The 17,223-nt window shown below is 41.4% G+C and overlaps 1 protein-coding gene across 4 annotated transcripts in view; it reads left to right on the top strand.

Annotated features, from left to right (window-relative positions):
• The window catches only part of PDSS1 (decaprenyl diphosphate synthase subunit 1), a 38,487-nt gene that overhangs the window by 14,879 nt on the left and 6,385 nt on the right, over positions 1 to 17,223 (top strand). Inside the window, exons 5-10 of one of the 4 annotated variants that reach the window (XR_004953131.1) lie at positions 3,711 to 3,852; positions 6,557 to 6,668; positions 6,765 to 6,874; positions 14,495 to 14,575; positions 14,680 to 14,793; positions 15,173 to 15,397. Coding sequence is in view for 3 of the 4 variants with exons in the window: in XM_016131481.2 (XP_015986967.1) it covers positions 3,631 to 3,852; positions 6,557 to 6,668; positions 6,765 to 6,874; positions 14,495 to 14,575; positions 14,680 to 14,793 (639 nt within the window). In the remaining variant the exon portion in view is untranslated. Of the gene's footprint in view, positions 1 to 3,625; positions 3,853 to 6,556; positions 6,669 to 6,764; positions 6,875 to 14,494; positions 14,576 to 14,679; positions 14,794 to 15,172; positions 16,728 to 17,223 lie in introns of those variants that run through there. The other 3 variants (XM_036228106.1, XM_016131478.2, XM_016131481.2) reach the window with 3 other exon arrangements.

The raw sequence follows: 17,223 nt of genomic DNA, 5'->3' as shown, positions 1-17,223 counted from the left end.
AGAGTTTTGCTTTGTTAAAAATCACATGTAAGCTGGGTGCTCTACTTTCCCACGCAAGTAAAGTGACACTCAAGGTGATGCAACAGAGGCTTCAACCTTATAAAGAGCAAGAAACAAACACTGGATGGTCGAGGTCCATGCAGAAAAGGAAGAGGCACTCGAGTTCAAATTGCGAACATTCACTGGATACTGGTGTTCCAAAGGATTTCAAATTAGTCTGTTTTATAGACTCTGTTAAGCCTTTGCATGGATCCTGAAAAGCTCTGGGCTGCTCTGAAAGGACTGGATGCACCTCAGCATTGGATTGTCCTGATGTGTGACCTGTACTGTGGACAGCAAGCCACTGTCAGGACAGAATACGGAGAGACGGAATGGCTTCCTGCAGATGAAGGTGTCAGATGAAGGTACATTTTATCTCCCTATTTGTTTAATTTGTACACAGAACATGTATGAAAAACTGGGCTAGACTTAGAGGAAGGAGTGAAAATTGATGGAAGAAATATCAATAACTTAATATATGCAGATGATACCCTCTCACTGGTAGAAAGTAGCAATATTTTGAAACGACTTCTGATAAAAGTGAAAGAAGAAAGCAGCAAAGCAGGACAGCATTGAACATCAAGAGGACAAAAGTCATGACTACAGAAGAAAAACATGACTTTAACACAGATAGTAGAGACACCAAAATTGGTAAAGATTTTGCTTATGTTGGTTCAGTCAACCATTCAAATGGAGACCAAAGCCATGAAATCAAAAGAAGGCTGAGACTCACAGGGACAGCAACAGAATTGAGTGCAAAGATGTGTCATTAGAGACCAAGGCTAAGGCCATCCGCACCCTCGTATTCCCAATTACCTTGCACGGATGTGGGAGTTGGGCAGTGAAGAAGGCTGATGGGGAAAATAACGATTCATGTGAAATATGGCGTTGGAGGAGAGCTCTACGGATACCCTGGACCTCCAGAAAGATGAACAAGTGGGTCCTTGAGCAAATTAAGCCTGAAACGCCATGGGAGGCCAGAGTGACAAAACGGAAGCTGTCCTACGTGGGGCGCATCTCAAGAAGGCAGGTTCTGCGGAAAAGGCAGTAATGCTGGGACACATAGAAGGCAGCGGGACGAGAGGGAGACCAGGCACGGGATGGACTGGCTCCACGAAAGAAGGCGCAGGCACGCGTCTACGGGAGCCGAGCAGGGCTGCTGAGGACAGGACGCTGTGGGCATCGCTCATTCACGGGGTCACCGGGAGTCAGAGCCGACTCAACGGCACATCACACACACACAAGCCAGGTGAAAGGTAATTGGCAGTGGGGAGGGGAGTGGGGAGTCATTATTGTTTCATCTATTTTTGTCTATGTTTGAAACTATTCATTATAACATTTTTCCTTTAATGAAGGAAAAACGAAGTCCCGCGGGCTTGCTGATTTTTCCTTTAATGAAGGAAAAACGAAGTCCCGCGGGCTTGCTGAGTCATAGCATGCTCTTGCAGGTGTGAAATATGGAGGACGTAGCCAACTTTCAAGACGCGAGGCCTCCTTTTCTTGTGCTGTCTGGTTTTTCTTAGCACCTCTCAGAGAAGCTGGGAAAGTGTCGCTGATATTTCACAGCAGGAAGCAGAAATGGTGCCCAGCTTTTTGAAGGCATGACTCAGTTTGGCACTTTGGAGAGTTCATCTTAAAGATGGTGTGAGATTTTTTTTTTTTTTTTTTTGTAATCTGCAAACTTCATCTGTCTCACCATTTACTGTGCTACGGATAAGCAATGGCAGTATTTTCCAGATAGCTGACACACATTAAAACCTGAACTTGTATAGGAAAAAGTACATTAGATAAAATTATAAAGCATCTAAAATGTGGTATTTATGCCATGTAGGGGCTGTTTCACAATGCCAAATAACATTCTAAGCAAGAATTGTGATTTTTATCCATCGAGAATTTAACCATGCAAATGGAATTTTCATGTACAGGTAGTCCATTTTAAGAAATATTTTAAGACACCTTTGTTGTTCTGATATCTTCAAATTACAAAAAAAAAGGTCTCATGTCCCAGTGAGCACTGTCATTTTACTGCGAGTTCCCAGCCAGGGAACCCTGTCTGCTGACATAGTTTGGGATAATGGAAGTGGTGCCCAAGTTAGGAATGCACGAGAAAGGCTAGAGGCCTTACCGGCTGTTTTAAGGTAAATTCTACCACTAATCAGTAGGAAGTATATATCTCATTAGACTAAAATCCGTGTGAGAAAATACTCTAAAAATAGCCTTTGTATTAAAAGACAACTTTAAAAAGCCTACGTCTTTTTCCTGTGCATTCAACTCAAATAAGATAGTGCCAAATAAATTTACCTGAAAAATACTTAAGGTCCAGGCTTCCTAAATATAGCGTCCATGAGTGTCTCACCGAGGGACTCAGCACAGGCTCTTAGAAGCCACCGAACCTCCATTTCCTCCTTTACAAAAGTGGTTTTATGGGATGACTCGTTCCTACGCTCCGTTGCTTTACTTTTTCCCTTTTGGGAGGAAGTATTTAGGACTGTTAGCATTGTGACATATTAATAAATAATGAGCAGCACTTTACAATCAATTTCCGGGCTAGACGCTGTTGGAAGGTTCCACGGTTTAGTTCTAAAATCTTAGGTAAGAGGGACCGGCAAGGCATCATGTTATAAAATTATATTTAAAGCAAGATCGGAAAATACTCTCAGGCTGATTTAGTGTTTGTAGCTAAATTCCAGCATCTCTAATGTAGCTACACTTCATTTTTCATTGTTTCTGGCAGATCCGAGGAATCGGGATGAGCACTATCTGTTACAGATGTTCAGATTAGGTTTTTCAAGAAAATGTCATATGTTAGTATCCCTCTCACTTTTCTCCCCTTTAAGAGGTAACTTGATGATATTTGAAGAGTAAACTATTGGAATAAGTGAAACATTTGGTTCACATGTGTTTAAGTCAGGCATATGTCTAAAGTCAAAGTATTCACTAAACTATTTCCCCAGTTTGATTTTCTTGAAATTTACTTTCATTCTCATAGATGATGATGGTGATAATAATGATGATTTAAAAAGAAACTGGAGGAATTCCTTTTTAACTGTAAAACTCATATTTAGAATCTTCTTTAGAGTATCCTGTAGTTTGTGCTAAATCTGGGAAATAAAGAATACATTACTAATGTAAAGGTTTAATACTAATCAGAAGAAAGTTTTTACAAGAATTCTGTCTTGATTATTGAGGTCTTCTTACTGAACATTTAAGACAGTATGAAAAGCTTTGAACATAGTGATCACTGGCTCTCTAATAACAGGTTTTTTTTTAGAATGCTGCTCACTCGTCATTCCCATCGAGCCCTGAAATAATATAATTGTAACCTAATTATAAACTCGATCATCTGACCGAGACCACTATTATAAGACATAAAGATAATTCTTCAGCCCGATGGCCAGATTTCTGCGAAGTTTATCCTCTTTTTGTTAATCATATAAATTCTACTTCTTAACGTGGTCTCCATAGAACACAATCTTGGCATAAAACAATATCTCGTGCATTTTTTAAAATGTTCTCCAAGTGGCTCTGTAGGGAAGCCGAAGTGTTAATACGATTTCTCTTAGAGAAATAAAATTCTTTGTCCTAGATCCGATGTCCAGTTTTCACAAGATGATTGCTGAGAAGGTTATAGGCGGCGTCTCTGTTAAAAAGCATTGCTTTCTGTTAACTAGAGATGTACAAGCCAGCCAGCGCTCCATAGCCTTAATTGCAGAAATGATCCACACTGCTAGTCTGGTTCATGACGATGTTATTGATGATGCAAGTTCTCGGAGAGGAAAACGTACAGTTAATAAGATCTGGGGTGAAAAGAAGGTATGTTTTTTTTTTTTTTTCATTCTTTTTAATCTCTTATCAAATCATACGCGCTTTGGATTGCATTTAATTTTCAGATTTGTCTCATTAAAAAAATTATGCTTCCTCAGACATAGTCTTCCAACATTCAAAATAGTATTCATATTTGATGATAGATAATACTGTAGAAAAACTTAACATTCCTGGTTTTTCACAATTTTCTATAGAATTGCTTTTGGTTATAACGGAAGGGATTTCTGTAGTTATCCAAAAAGCACATTTCATGAGGAATCAGGCATTTTACTTTTAGGCTTGGATTTTACTCAGATTCATTTTAATTCCTTAACCATTTATTGACTGCCACTGTGTGTGAGAATGTCATAAAACTTTTTTAAAAATACGTAAATAGAACATTTTAAAAAAAAATCAAAGGGATACTATTTTACAATGAAAATTTCTGCCTTTTAAAATAGAGGCACTGTAATTGGGATTGATTTATATATGTATATTTTAATGATTATTTCCATTATTTTACTGGCATTTCTTGAAGGAGGTATGTGACATAGGGAATTTGTTTGAGGACTTTTAAGTCATGTGTTGAAGGGAGGAATGCAGTTGAACAAATAGGAGTGAAGAGGTACAGGCCATTTGGGATCCAGCAGCTCCTCCCCTCCCCCCTGCACTCTCCCACCTCCCCCCCTACACTCCAGGCCCTCTCACCACCCTCCACCCCCATGTGCCTCCACGGGCTGCCCGGCCCCCCTCCCTCACCCCCATGCCCCTTTAAGCACAAACAAAACACTAATGTGAAAAGGTCTCTCTCTCCTCCCCTCCTTCCCTTACATATTGATGGTACTGTACCTGTTTCCTGCTGTTTTCTAATTGCCTTTATTAAAAGAAGAAATGTATGTTCATTGTTACCTTTACGTGCTGGTTTTGCTTTAATGTCCTTGACTTTGTTGTGCAATCGAGTCCTGCAATTTCATTAGTAAGGTTTTTATTTCAAGTTTTAGATAAAAAGATTTTGTGTCCTATTGACAGAATTCCATACATCAGAATTGGTGAAGAGAGGGTGCAGTTTCGTTGTGGAGAAGTCATAGCTGCCTTTATGACGTGTCCCGGCAGTCAGCTCTTTGTATTTAGGGCCTGTCCCAAAGCCTTACTTGAGCATTTGTCAGGGAGGCGGATTAAGAGAACAAATTAAGGTTTCCTCCTTGTCCAGTCCGCTCCGTGACTGCCCCATGGGGGGCCCCTTTCTGCGTCGTCACCGGTGAAAGAACGAGTTTATGTTGCCTGCCTCTGAACTGTGAGACGGTCTTCCCTGCACAGGCCACCTAACAGTCTGCTCTCCTTTCTACCTCTCAACAAGAAAGACTGGGTGACAATAAAAAATTCATTCACACGGCAGCTCATCCACAAGCCTCCATTACCCCACCTGCGTTCCCAGCACTGCCTTTCTTTGACCCCTGACCCCAGCCAGTCCCAGTCTGCCGGCCTTTGATCCCATACACTGGAAGCCTCTGGCCTCCAGGATCCCCTGGGCCAGTAAAAGAAGGTGGTAAAAGCCTAGAGACCCAAGCCCTCAGCTGCATTGTAATGATATAGCATAGATGGACAGATACACGTGTGTACGTATATATCATAATTGCAAAATGGCTTTATAAATGTATGTGTATATTGAGATATCATATATGTTAAGTAAAATGGTGATTAACTGGTAAACATAGCGAATACCACTCATTTTAGATGCTAGAGAACCAACAGACATAATAGAAACAAAATGCAGTTATGTTGAAAATTCTGTGAATTAAAATTTCAATGAACTCTAGCATTTATAACTAATTACAACATGACACTTAGGCATACTTTATATGCAAATTAGTGTGTTTGATCACATCCTATAATTCAGTTCCATATAATTTATAATTAAGTGCAAATATGATACGGACATCTATTCACAATCTCAAGAATATTGGAAAAATGTTGATTATCTAGTATTCAGTGAAAAAGATATTTTGTCCAGGAATGAGGGGCCGTGTATGTAATATCAATGCAAAGAGCTTGAACTTAGACCCCAGATTCCTTGGTTGAGTTTTTAATAGAGAAAATCATGTTTTGTGCGCTGGGCCGGGGTGGGGATATGGGCTACGTACTAGCTGAGGTAATACCCAGTCCGAGCTCTCAGGGAGTTCAGGAAATAGGAAATCCTGGTTGAGGAGGAGTTCAGACAGCAGTGTGTGAGGGTCGCTGCACTCCCACAGGACTGAGGCCAGTGGACTTCAAGGAGATGCCAACTGAGCTAATTATGCAAATGAGTGCTCCAGGAAGAAGGGGAAGGGGAAGGACATTGGGGCAGATGAAGCAGTGGTGTAAAGGCAGTAGTGAGAAGATGGTTCGAGGGAAAAATGAATGGTCCTAGTCTGAAGGCAGCTGCTTCTTGATGGGGCCAGGGGACCAAGATGCAAGGTAAGGTCATTTCCATCCCCAGGAGTCGTGTCTTCAGCTCTGAAGTGGGCAGATAGACTGGGTAACTTCCCAGAACCAAGCCAGCCCAAATGGTGTTCCAAATCCGTGACCGAGGAAGAAAAAGGGAAAAAACTTAACATCCCAGATGACCCCTCCCTCCTATTCTGTTTGTGTCTTCTGAGAAGTAACTTTATTCTTGCGCCATTGCTCTGATACTTTTCTCTAAAAGATTGTTGTTGTTTTATCCTTCTTTTTCTAGGCTGTTCTTGCTGGAGATTTAATTCTTTCTGCAGCATCTATAGCTCTGGCACGAATTGGAAATACAACTGTTATATCTATTTTAACCCAAGTTATTGAAGATCTGGTGCGTGGTAGGTTAATTCTGACTTTTCTTCTTTTTTATTCCATCTTAGTATTTAGCCAGGCCATGAAACTGTGTCTCAAATAACCCCTTTCCTTCTTTATAGGTGAATTTCTTCAGCTAGGATCAAAAGAGAACGAGAATGAAAGATTTGCACACTACCTTGAAAAGACCTTCAAGAAGACTGCAAGTCTGATAGCCAACAGTTGTAAAGCAGTATGTACGTTCTGTCTTTTTCCAAGTTAAAAAAGAAAAAAAAAAAAAGGCCTTATAGCTCTTTGTAGGGAGCTAATTCTCCTAGAAAAAAATTTCACTGGAGAACTTTAAAATAGTAACCCAAATCCCAAGAGGTCATTGAGAAAAGAATTAATCCCAAACAGTGGAGAATTTCTGCTGCGGTTTCGCTGTCTTCATTTGCTATGCAAATGTTCGTTCATCTTTCCTCCCAAGAGTTGAATCAAGATAAGCTTCAGGCCCCCAACCTAATATTTAAACCATGTAACCTATGAAACAACTCATCGTAATTTCTCTCACAATTGTTGTCTCACACATCCTTTCTGACATTTTATCTTTAAAAGGTTATGAAGTGCTGTGTCCTCAAATATAATATTTACTCAGGAGAAACTATCTGACTACAGTATTCGATTATACTAGTGTTCTTTGTCTTTTTTTATGAGTAGAACCTCCTAGTATTTTTACATGAACTATGAACAGGCCATATTTCTTTGGGCTGTACATTGAGTACGAACCTTAACTTTTTCTTTCTCTTGTTTTCTCCCTGGCCTTCCCTCCACTCTCCACAAAGGTTTCTTTTTAGAAAATCAGCATTATTCATAACCTATAGACTAAAATATGTGATATTCATTGCCACCTGTAAATAAGAGACAGTTCTCTCCATTGGATTGTTCATCTGACTGTGTTTCAGCCTAATAGATGTAACCAAGATGAAACCTGGGCAAGTAATAGTCCTTTGTAATTAAAGCAACAAGGGAGGAAGACCCATGAGAGGCAAATGCCAATTGCTGTCATGATACACTCTTAGCATAATTACAGTTAAGGAGAGCTTTTTCTTAAGGCCTCTCAGGTGAAAAAGTCCCTTGCCAACAGTGTCTCTATTTTTAAAAGTGTCAAGAAATGTATAATTGTGAGCCAGAAAAGAACGAGGACAACACATTCTTCCTAAAAAAGACTTAATTGAAACCCTAAGGAATGTGAATTATGTAGAACGTGCTGGCCACGATTTCAGCTACTTTTGTCTTTATTGAAAGGGCTATTATTTTTTTATTTCGAAGAAATTACAAGTTTTTTAAAAAAAGAGACGAGTGAAAATATGATAGACACTGGAGTGCCGACTAAAAGAATGACCTGTTTAAAATGGGTGCCATAAAGCTGTTTCATTAATCCTTCATTGATCATCATACCCTTAGTGGCCCAAATTTCCATGAAGATCAAGATCCAGCCTCATAAGTAAGACGCTCATTGAGCCGCTTGAGACTACAGTTAGAAGCACTGACAGGTAGAGGGGCTGTTGGAATTAGAGACTCTGTGAGTCTTTGTCCACATAAAGCGGACACCCCACAGGCACAGGGCCTCAACACCGCTCCTGGGGCCTGAACACTCAGTGACAGAACTCTGTGAAGGGGCCAAGGAAATGGACAGGAGCAATCAAGGAAAGGCTTCATTACAGTCATTGTCCTCTGCTTAGGAAGCCAAAGACATTATAGCACGCGTATTCATTTCTAAGGAATACCTTATCCTTCGCAGATTAGCAAATAAAGAAGAGAGGATGTGAATATTAACAGGGCTGGACCCCCATGAAAAAGGAAAGGTGTTGTGCCGTCCACTAGGAGGCAGGCTGGCATCATCCCAGAGCAACCACCTCCACGGGATTTATTCCTAAACTCCAGCGCTGTTAGAATAATAAAGCAAAATCCTAGCGTGAACTCTCCGAATAAAAGTTTCTATATTTAAGTGCCCATGGGCAGAACTATTCCAGAGGTGTTATCTATTCACAATGGCTATTTTTGTGTAGTTCTGGTATTTAAGATGCAAAGATATGTAGGCTCCAAAAGAATGCATTAAAGCCAAATTACAGATGCCAAACAGAGGGATTAAGGAGAATTTAAACATGAGAATTATTACAGAAGAACTAATGGAATTCCATGATGTTAGAGAATTTGAAGGAAATTTAGCAGCTTATAAATTCATTCTGCCAAGGATACCATTTCTACCCCTTGCCCCTGTGCCTTTTTAACAACTCCTTGTGTTTTAGTGGAAATAGTATTAAAATCTAAGAGAGGGCTGTCTAGGATTGTTTTGTGACACTGATTGATATTAAAATAGAAGTAATCTTATAAGATGATTGACTATATACATAGTCATGCAGAATAAATTCTGTAGCTTACCAGTGAAGGCCACAGCTTGTTCCCCAGAAAACCTAATGGGAATGAGACTTAAGAGGCCTGGTGGCCCATCTAGTGTTTTCAGTCTGACAGTGGCTGAGCTGGGATTTGAACCCAGAGCTGGGTATGGTAATGCTGCATTCATTTTTTTTTTTCTGAATTTATATTCTCTCCAGTGCTGTCTGTGACCTGTCTTCCTATTACTTTGTTTTTCAAAGATGCAGAGTGCCACCATCACAGAATTTATTTTTCTACAGATGGAGCTCATTCATATTTTGCCTGGTTGTCCTAATACTGTTATAACAAAGGGAGACGATTTTTTTCAGGTCCAAGAGCCAAGCCATGACCTCATGTTACATTTAGTTGTCATGACTCTTTAGTCTCTTCCATTCTGGAACAGTTCCTGTATCCTGTTACTGGTGGTGGTCGCTGGTCACTCGATCAGGGTGGTTGTCTGCCAGCTTTCTGCACTTTCAAGTTACTGTTTTGTCTGTTTGGGGGAGGCATTTTGAGAGGATGTGAATATTCTGTTTCTTATCAAACCTTCACTCTCTGGTTTTAGCATCTATTTATGATTCTCTCCTGAGGCAGTTATTACTTTGCTGGCTGCCAATCAACAGGTTTTTAAATTCCATCATTCCTTCTACATCACACTTCTACAGTAGAGTTAGCATTCTGTTTTCAGGAAGATGTCACCTCTACAGACTCCTGGATTCTTATTTTAGTCTGTGGATTATAGCCCTTTGTTATTTTAATGTGCGCTTGTCCTGTTTTTGACCAGTGGGGAAGGCCCTTTAGCCTGGCTCCTGCATCCTCCCTGGTAAGGTACCCCTACCCTTCTTCTGCACTTCCTTCTCCACAGCAGGCTCTTCCGGTCCATCCCAGCACTGGGACCTACCATTTTTCCAAGGAGCTCTGGTTCCTTCGGGTGGAATATAGTATTTAGAAACCAAAATCCAGGTGCTCTGTCACTGTTTCTAGGCCCTCTCAATGGCCAGAGCTAGGAACTGAATGTCTGTGTAATCCACGTATGTGGATATGTGTATATCTGTCTTTTTATAGCCATCCATATTTATTCAAGACCATTCTGATTGCTCCAAATCCATCAGACACCACAGGATGCATTCTGTGGTTCCCTGTTTGTAACTCCCGTCCCCCACAGTGCGAAACACTGGCCCCCATTTTCCATAACAATATTTGCTTAATCCTAGAATATACCACAGAAACTTAAAAATTGATAACTCACATCTCTGTGAAAAAACAAACCTTGTAGCTAGACTTCAGTAATTGCTTGCAGTTCCTTTTGTCTAAAGTCTGAGGATAATACAGTTAAATTTCTGTGTTCAGATGTTACCTTTCTTCCTCATTTCAGTGTGGTTGTTATTTGAAATATAGTAAGGTGCTTTTTCATTCCATTTTAGGGGTTCCCTCTCTTGTTGACCTTGTTTTTTTTTTGGTTTTGAGATTGTTGTTTTGAGCGAAACATTAACAGAGCTCCCAACGTCAGAACTGCACAGAAAGGTGAACCGCCCCTCATGCCCTTCACCCTGAAAGTAGCCCCTCTCATTAGCTATGGTTCCTCCTTCCCCTTTCTTTTTACACAAAAGAGTAGACACATGCATTTTACTTCCCCTTCTTTCTTACAACCAAAAGTAGTGTGCTGGGCTACGTCTTGCTCATCCTGCGTTTGTACCCCGGTATCCTCACTTAACAGTATGCTATGGACCTCACTCCGTGTCCGTCTGTAGAATCACCCCCGTTCTTCGAGCAGCGCCGCCTGCTGTAGTCTACTCCCCACTCCCATACCTGGCATTTAGGTTTCCGGTTGTTCACAGTGACAAGTCCCGCCACGGCGGCTAACCGTGTGTACACGTATGTTTGCAGTGTTAGAGGTGTGCCTTCAGGGTGTAGTTCAAGGTAACTGTAGATGTGGTTGTGTTAGATACGACCAAAGTTCCCCCCCAAGGGGCTGCACCGTGACGCGTTTCCACAACTCCCATCAGCAGTTCCTGAGAGTGTCTCGCCTCTTTCCCCACAGCCTCATTAACTGTGTCATGAGGCGTAAATTTTTGCTGATCCGATAGATGAAAAATGGTGTTGCGGGGCAGTTTTAATTTGCATCTCTCGTTTCCGGGTGAAGTTGACCGTCTTTTCAGTTGTTTAAGGGCCATTTTTATATCTTTAATTTTGGTGACTTGTCTGTTCGTATCTTTTGCCCATTTTCTAGTGGGTGTCTGGTCTTTTTTCCCCTACTCAGTTTCAAAGAGCTCTTTATATATGAAGAATATTAGCTCTTTATCTGCGATGTTATGTCTCATGTATTTTCTCCCGATATTTTCTATTAGTTTTTGACAATAACCCGTTTTGATATTTTTTTATGTATTGGAGTTCCAGTAATCTCCACTATTTTTAATAAGACAAATGTACATATATGTATGTATCAGAATATATCTCTTAAAGTGGCGGAGACACATACTTGAAAGATAGAGGTGCTGGATAAACATCAAGTGCTATGCCCCCGCCACTGCAAACAGCACTTCCGAATCCTTTGCAGACAAGGCTTGTGAAAATCTTATGAGAGAGGGGCGGGCCTGCCCCGCAAAGATGCCATGTGCACGCCATGGCCTGGCTGTGGACCTGCTTCCAACAGAAGGTAGCTGAGCTCCACTTTCTTTCATTCAGTCATTTCGTACTCCACCCACTTCCAGAAAGATATGAGGCCTCTTTCCTCTGATGCCAGGAGCAAGCAGCGTTCATTTCATGTTAGCACACTTCCCGCCTGGCTTTTGTGTGGCATTGCTTCTGATTTTCTTAGTTGCGATAGAACAGATTCAGACAGTCCTCACTTGGGTTGGGGAGTGGGGTCAAGAGTGGTCTTTGCCCCGCAGTGGGTGAAATCTGAGCAGAAATGACCCTTCATAGCCTGTGAGGCAGAAGCTACCAGCTGAGTAGCTCGTTCCTGTGTCAGCCTCTGTGAACTGGAAGTGGGCCATGTGGACCTCACCGCCTTATGCTTACGAGGGCACATTATTTGACCTCTCTGAGCGTTCATTTTGTTGCCTTTTAGCATCACAAAGTGAGTAAGAAAAGAGTCTCTGGAGCCAGACCGTTCGGGTTCAAATTCTGATTCCTGCATTTCCTAGCCCCATCACACCCAGTACTCTCTGTGCCTCTGGTCCGACCTCCTGTGTGAGGTAGGACCTGGCGCACAGCACTCAGTCCTTGTTAGCTCTTCTCATCACCAACCACCAAGGAAGTATTTATGGGGTGTTATGAGGGTTAACTAAAATAATGCATTGTACTCGTATGTACTCCACACATTTTAATTCATTGAGTTTAGAAATAGAATGGATTTTTAAAAAACCTTTTACTTTTCAGGAAGAAGGTGTGCTTTTCTGTGCTGCTGTGTGTTGAGGAAACAGCATTAACTCGCCACAGGATTGCTTCGTGGGTTCTTCCTGCCTAGAAAAAGGGAACCATTGTGTTATGAGCTCAAGGCATACCCCAGGCTGCCCCAATTTTGCCACACTCTCATTCTCTTAGCCACAATGATGGATGGATACCTTGACTTCAAAGTTTCTAAACTGTTTCCCATGTGGTCTCATAGAATCTTTAGTTTAGTTGAAAAGAGGAACTCCTCTCTAAACCAGTGCCCGCTGGTGGTAAGGTCTTTGCTGTTAAAAGCAGTTACACGTTTATGATTCACGCAAGTGAGTGGCCACCTACCCTTTCAGGATATGTGCATCTTTATCGAGGATGTTTGGCCGAACACCTCTCGGTCACAGATTTCATTTGTGATCAGAAACAGTCTTGGGGCTGAGCAAGTTCTGCGATCTGGTGTTAATTAGCATGAACACACCCCAGGCTCCTGCTTCTGCAGCCAGTGGAGGAGGCGGGGAGGATTATTAACAATGATAGCAAACATGGTGAGTCATAACCAGACGCCAGGCACTGTCCTGAGAGTTTAAAAGTAGCATCACTTGTATTCCTCACAGCGATCCTACACTTTAGAGGAGGAAACTGAAGCACAGAAAGATGAAGTGACACGCTGAGGGCACATGGAAATTGTAAGGGCCGTAAACGCACCATTAGCAGGGTGACTGCCAAGCCCACACCCCTGAACCAGAACTGCGGCCTGAGCAAAGCGGGGTCCTGACCAGCGGACCACAGAGGGATCAAAGTCAGGGGGCTTCAGTGACCCACTGCAGGAAGGAGACTGTCTTCAGTTCCATCTGGCTTTCTCACGGAGGGCCAACGCAGACGGTCCCTCTCCAGTGGCGATGTCGCTCCCTTCCCCCATTTTGGTTTTTACCATCTTTGTTTCCTGAAAATGTGGCCGGGCTGCTTAGCATGCTTAGCAGAGCAGCAGGAAACGCACTCAAGCGGCCAGTGCCAGCTAGTTTTTTGGAGTTTTAAAAAAAGACTTAGCTAAAAGTCCTATTTTCTCCACCGCTGAAAAGGAAAAAAGTTTTATGCAGTTACATTTCTTCTTGGGAGAGAAATACGGAAACGGTACGACCAGTGAAAATCCATTGATAATCAAAGAACAATATATCTGAAGCCTGAGGTTTGAGGCTATTTCAGACATCAAGAAACAACTGCATTTCTGAAATAAGTGAAATCAGTAAAACTTATTAAAAGACTACAAATGGGGAAATACATATGGCAACAGTGTGTGTATGATTAAATTAGGTCTCTAGCCCCAAAATAAGGACTAAATAGAAAACTAACAAAGCCAACAATTGGGATAGTTGCGGAGTGCTGGAAGTCAGCATCGCGCAAATGGGAGTGTTTCTTTTGCATGTCAAAAACGTTACCCAGCACAACTGGTCTAGTGTAACTCCATTTTTCCTAAGCAGTGGGAAAGATGGCTTATCCTGTGAAAGAAGAGAGAAAAATAATAGTTTTCTTAGATTTTAAGACAACAATCCGAAACTGAAATCCTTCCATTAAAAACGTAAAAACGCAAGTACAGTTGAGCCTTGAACAAAACAGGTTAGAACTCCGTGGGTCCACTTACACATGGATTATTTTTTTTTCAATAAGTACTGTATCTTATTAACATTTCTTTTCTCTCTAGCTTAGTTGTACAAATACAGCATATAATACATATAACAGACAAAATATGTGTTGACTGTTCATGTTAATGGTAAGGTTTCTGGTCAGTAGTCAGCTATTAGTAAAGTTTTGGGGGAGTCAAAAGTTATATTGCATATTTTCAACTGTGCGAGGGACTGGCGCCTCTACTTCTCGTGTTTTTTGAGGGTGTTTGATAGTTGTACCTGTTGGTCCCCCCACAGCTGTGTCTCCTAATTGTACTTCATCTAGCATCACTGCTCTTAAGGGAACAGATGTCTGCCTCCTTCCACGCAGGCAGGGGTGGGCTGCCTTCCTTCTGCCGGCCAGCTGCTTATCTCAGAATTCTCTGTTTCAGGTCTCTGTCCTAGGATGCCCTGACCCGGTGGTACATGAGATTGCCTATCAATACGGAAAAAATGTGGGAATAGCTTTTCAGGTTGGTCTGTTTTTTTATAGGCCGTGGCCTATTAGGACAGTGGGAAGGGTGGCTGAGACGTTGGGATGGTGGTGCTCATGACATTCCTTTGTCACTTTCATTAGCTAATAGATGATGTGTTGGACTTCACCTCATGTTCTGACCAGATGGGCAAACCAACATCTGCCGATCTGAAGCTCGGGTTAGCCACTGGCCCTGTCTTATTTGCTTGTCGACAGGTAGGTTTTATGAATTCCCTTTGACACACTGCTGTGTAGCCCTACAGAACCAGTAATGTCCTGGCACAGCTAATGGGAAGGTTTAGATAAGAAGTATTTAGGAAAGCATTTCAGTAAGAAACCTCAGGTCTAGATCTGATCCTGGCTCTGTGGCTGAAACGTTGGGGCCAGTTATTTCACCCCTAAGCTTTATGTTTCCTTATCTGTAAAACTGAGAAGATTACAACCTTCCTGCCATGGTTGTTGTGAGGATTAACTGAGATAATACTCATGGAGATACTTTGTAAAGTAAGCACTGTATAATTTAAGGTAGCATCACAATTATTTCCATGTATTTGGAGCAATGACAAGGTAAATGGTTTCCACATCTTGATTATAGGACTGGACTTTGGGTGTGCCTCAGAATCCCTTACAAAGGCACAGGAAGGGCTTCCAAGCATGAGAAATTCTGAGAAATTCTCCAGTTCCAGAAGTTTAATGGGACTGTTTGCTGCTCTCAGAGAGCCTCGGCCACTGCCTCAAAATGTCAAGAAGTCAGTGGAATGCACTACTAGAACCACATAGTTCCTTCTTTCTCCAGATTGAGGGGCTGTCAATTAAGGAAGTAAGTAAAGCTGCCTTCATATTCTCCTTTACATGGATGAAAAGCTTAGGAAGTTCCAAAGATTCTGCAGTGACATGCAAGGTGTGCATTCCAAGAGCCTGCTCTGGACCCTGGCCACGTTGCTTTTGGCTCTGAGGCGGAATGCTATTTGTAATAAGTGGGACGTAGGCTGGTGTTTCGACATCTCTTTAATAGATTTTATCTTAGTAGTATTTAATTTATTATTTAGCTAAGCAATAAGATGTTCCTCACCATGCCATAAAATGAAAAAATTAGCTCTTTGGTCTGACGTTTTAGTAACTTTTACTTCTTTCAGATTTTTGCCTCTATTCATTCTCAGAAATTACAAAGATAAATCATGTCTTCCATAGAACTCAATAATTCCATTCTGATATTATACAAACCAGTGACTTCACTTTTAATCAGTTTCCAATCCAAGAAGAGAGAGCTCATCTTTTCCCCCACTGTATAGCAGAGCCATGCCCAGGGCAGTCCTTTTCAGAGGTTCACAGCTTGGAGGCTGAGCCAGGTTACTTGGGACAGCAGTCAGTTGAGGAATGAGGGGTGCAGATGGAGGTGTGGGAGCACTTTATGGAAACATCTGTCCTCATTACCAGGCTGTCCTCTCAGAATTTTGAGGCAGAGGTGAGAAGTGAAAAGCATGCTATAAATGGGTCATTTCTTCTACTGAGACTAACTCACCAACCCAAAACACAAGAAGAATATTAATACATGTGCCAACTTCTGACAAAAATTTATGAGATCTCCTTCCTTGTACACATTAAAGCATGAGTGAGGAACATTTTCTTTTTTACCATTAACCTACCAAAAGGCACGCCTGAGAATAGAGAGGTAAGTCACTGGTTACCATCTATACAAGTAAAAAATTAATCAGCTCTTCAGACCTTGGTTAGAAATATGAACAGAGAACAACATGGACTGAGTACACTGAGATTCTGCCAGCTCAGGAAAGCTTCCGTTAGCTGGGCCCTGAGGTTATCAAGATGACTTAGACAAGGCCTAAAAGCTTTAGAAATTTTTAAACAGTTATAAATAATTGTCATGAGTCCCACAGTACTAAGTTAACAGCCAGGTCCCACTTAAACCTTAAGGTGATTAAGGATGGATGCCTTTTCAATTGTTTCACTATGAACATGTTGCAAAAGAAATTAATTTGCTTTCCTGTATAAGAACAATAATGAATAATTCTACCTTTAGATATAGTGGGGCAAAGTCAGGGGAGAAATGGACCACTGCTCTATATTGATTTGTCAGTAATCTATACGAGATTGAAAAATGTTGGTTTAGGAAGGGAAAAAAAAAAAAAAAAGCAAGGAAAAGGAACAAAGTTTACAGTGCCCCAAACCAGTTTTCTGTTTCACTGGAAAATCCCAACATCACGAGGCACACAGTCACCCTCACCAGACAGCACTTTTCCCATCTGCCCAGAAGGCATTGGGAGTTGTTAAAAGGCACATTGCAGCCTTAGAAAAGGGAACAAAGAATGAGATCAAGCAGGAAGTGATTCTGGACAAGACCTGCTTCCTAAAGAGACTGATCTTTCTGTCTTGTATTAGCAAATATGTATTTATAAGTTGTTTTGCAATAAAACATTTTTTTACGCTCCACTAAGGATTATACTGTCAATAAAAAAAAAAAAGTGTGTGTTGCGGGGGGCGGATTCTTTGCCAGAAATTTGTCTGTCAAGATTCATGGGGCTAAAATTGTGTTGGGGTAAAACAAGTTCAAAAAATAACATGAGAATGTGCATTATCTCCATTAAATGAAAATGTACTGTTTTCATAGTTTGCAAAGGATTCTTTTAT

Source organism: Rousettus aegyptiacus, unplaced genomic scaffold (assembly GCF_014176215.1).
Source record: "Rousettus aegyptiacus isolate mRouAeg1 unplaced genomic scaffold, mRouAeg1.p scaffold_m13_p_10, whole genome shotgun sequence".
Lineage (NCBI taxonomy): Eukaryota > Metazoa > Chordata > Mammalia > Chiroptera > Pteropodidae > Rousettus > Rousettus aegyptiacus.
The sequence above is the reverse complement of the archived record's forward strand: the minus strand, read 5'-3'. Positions and strand labels throughout refer to the sequence as shown.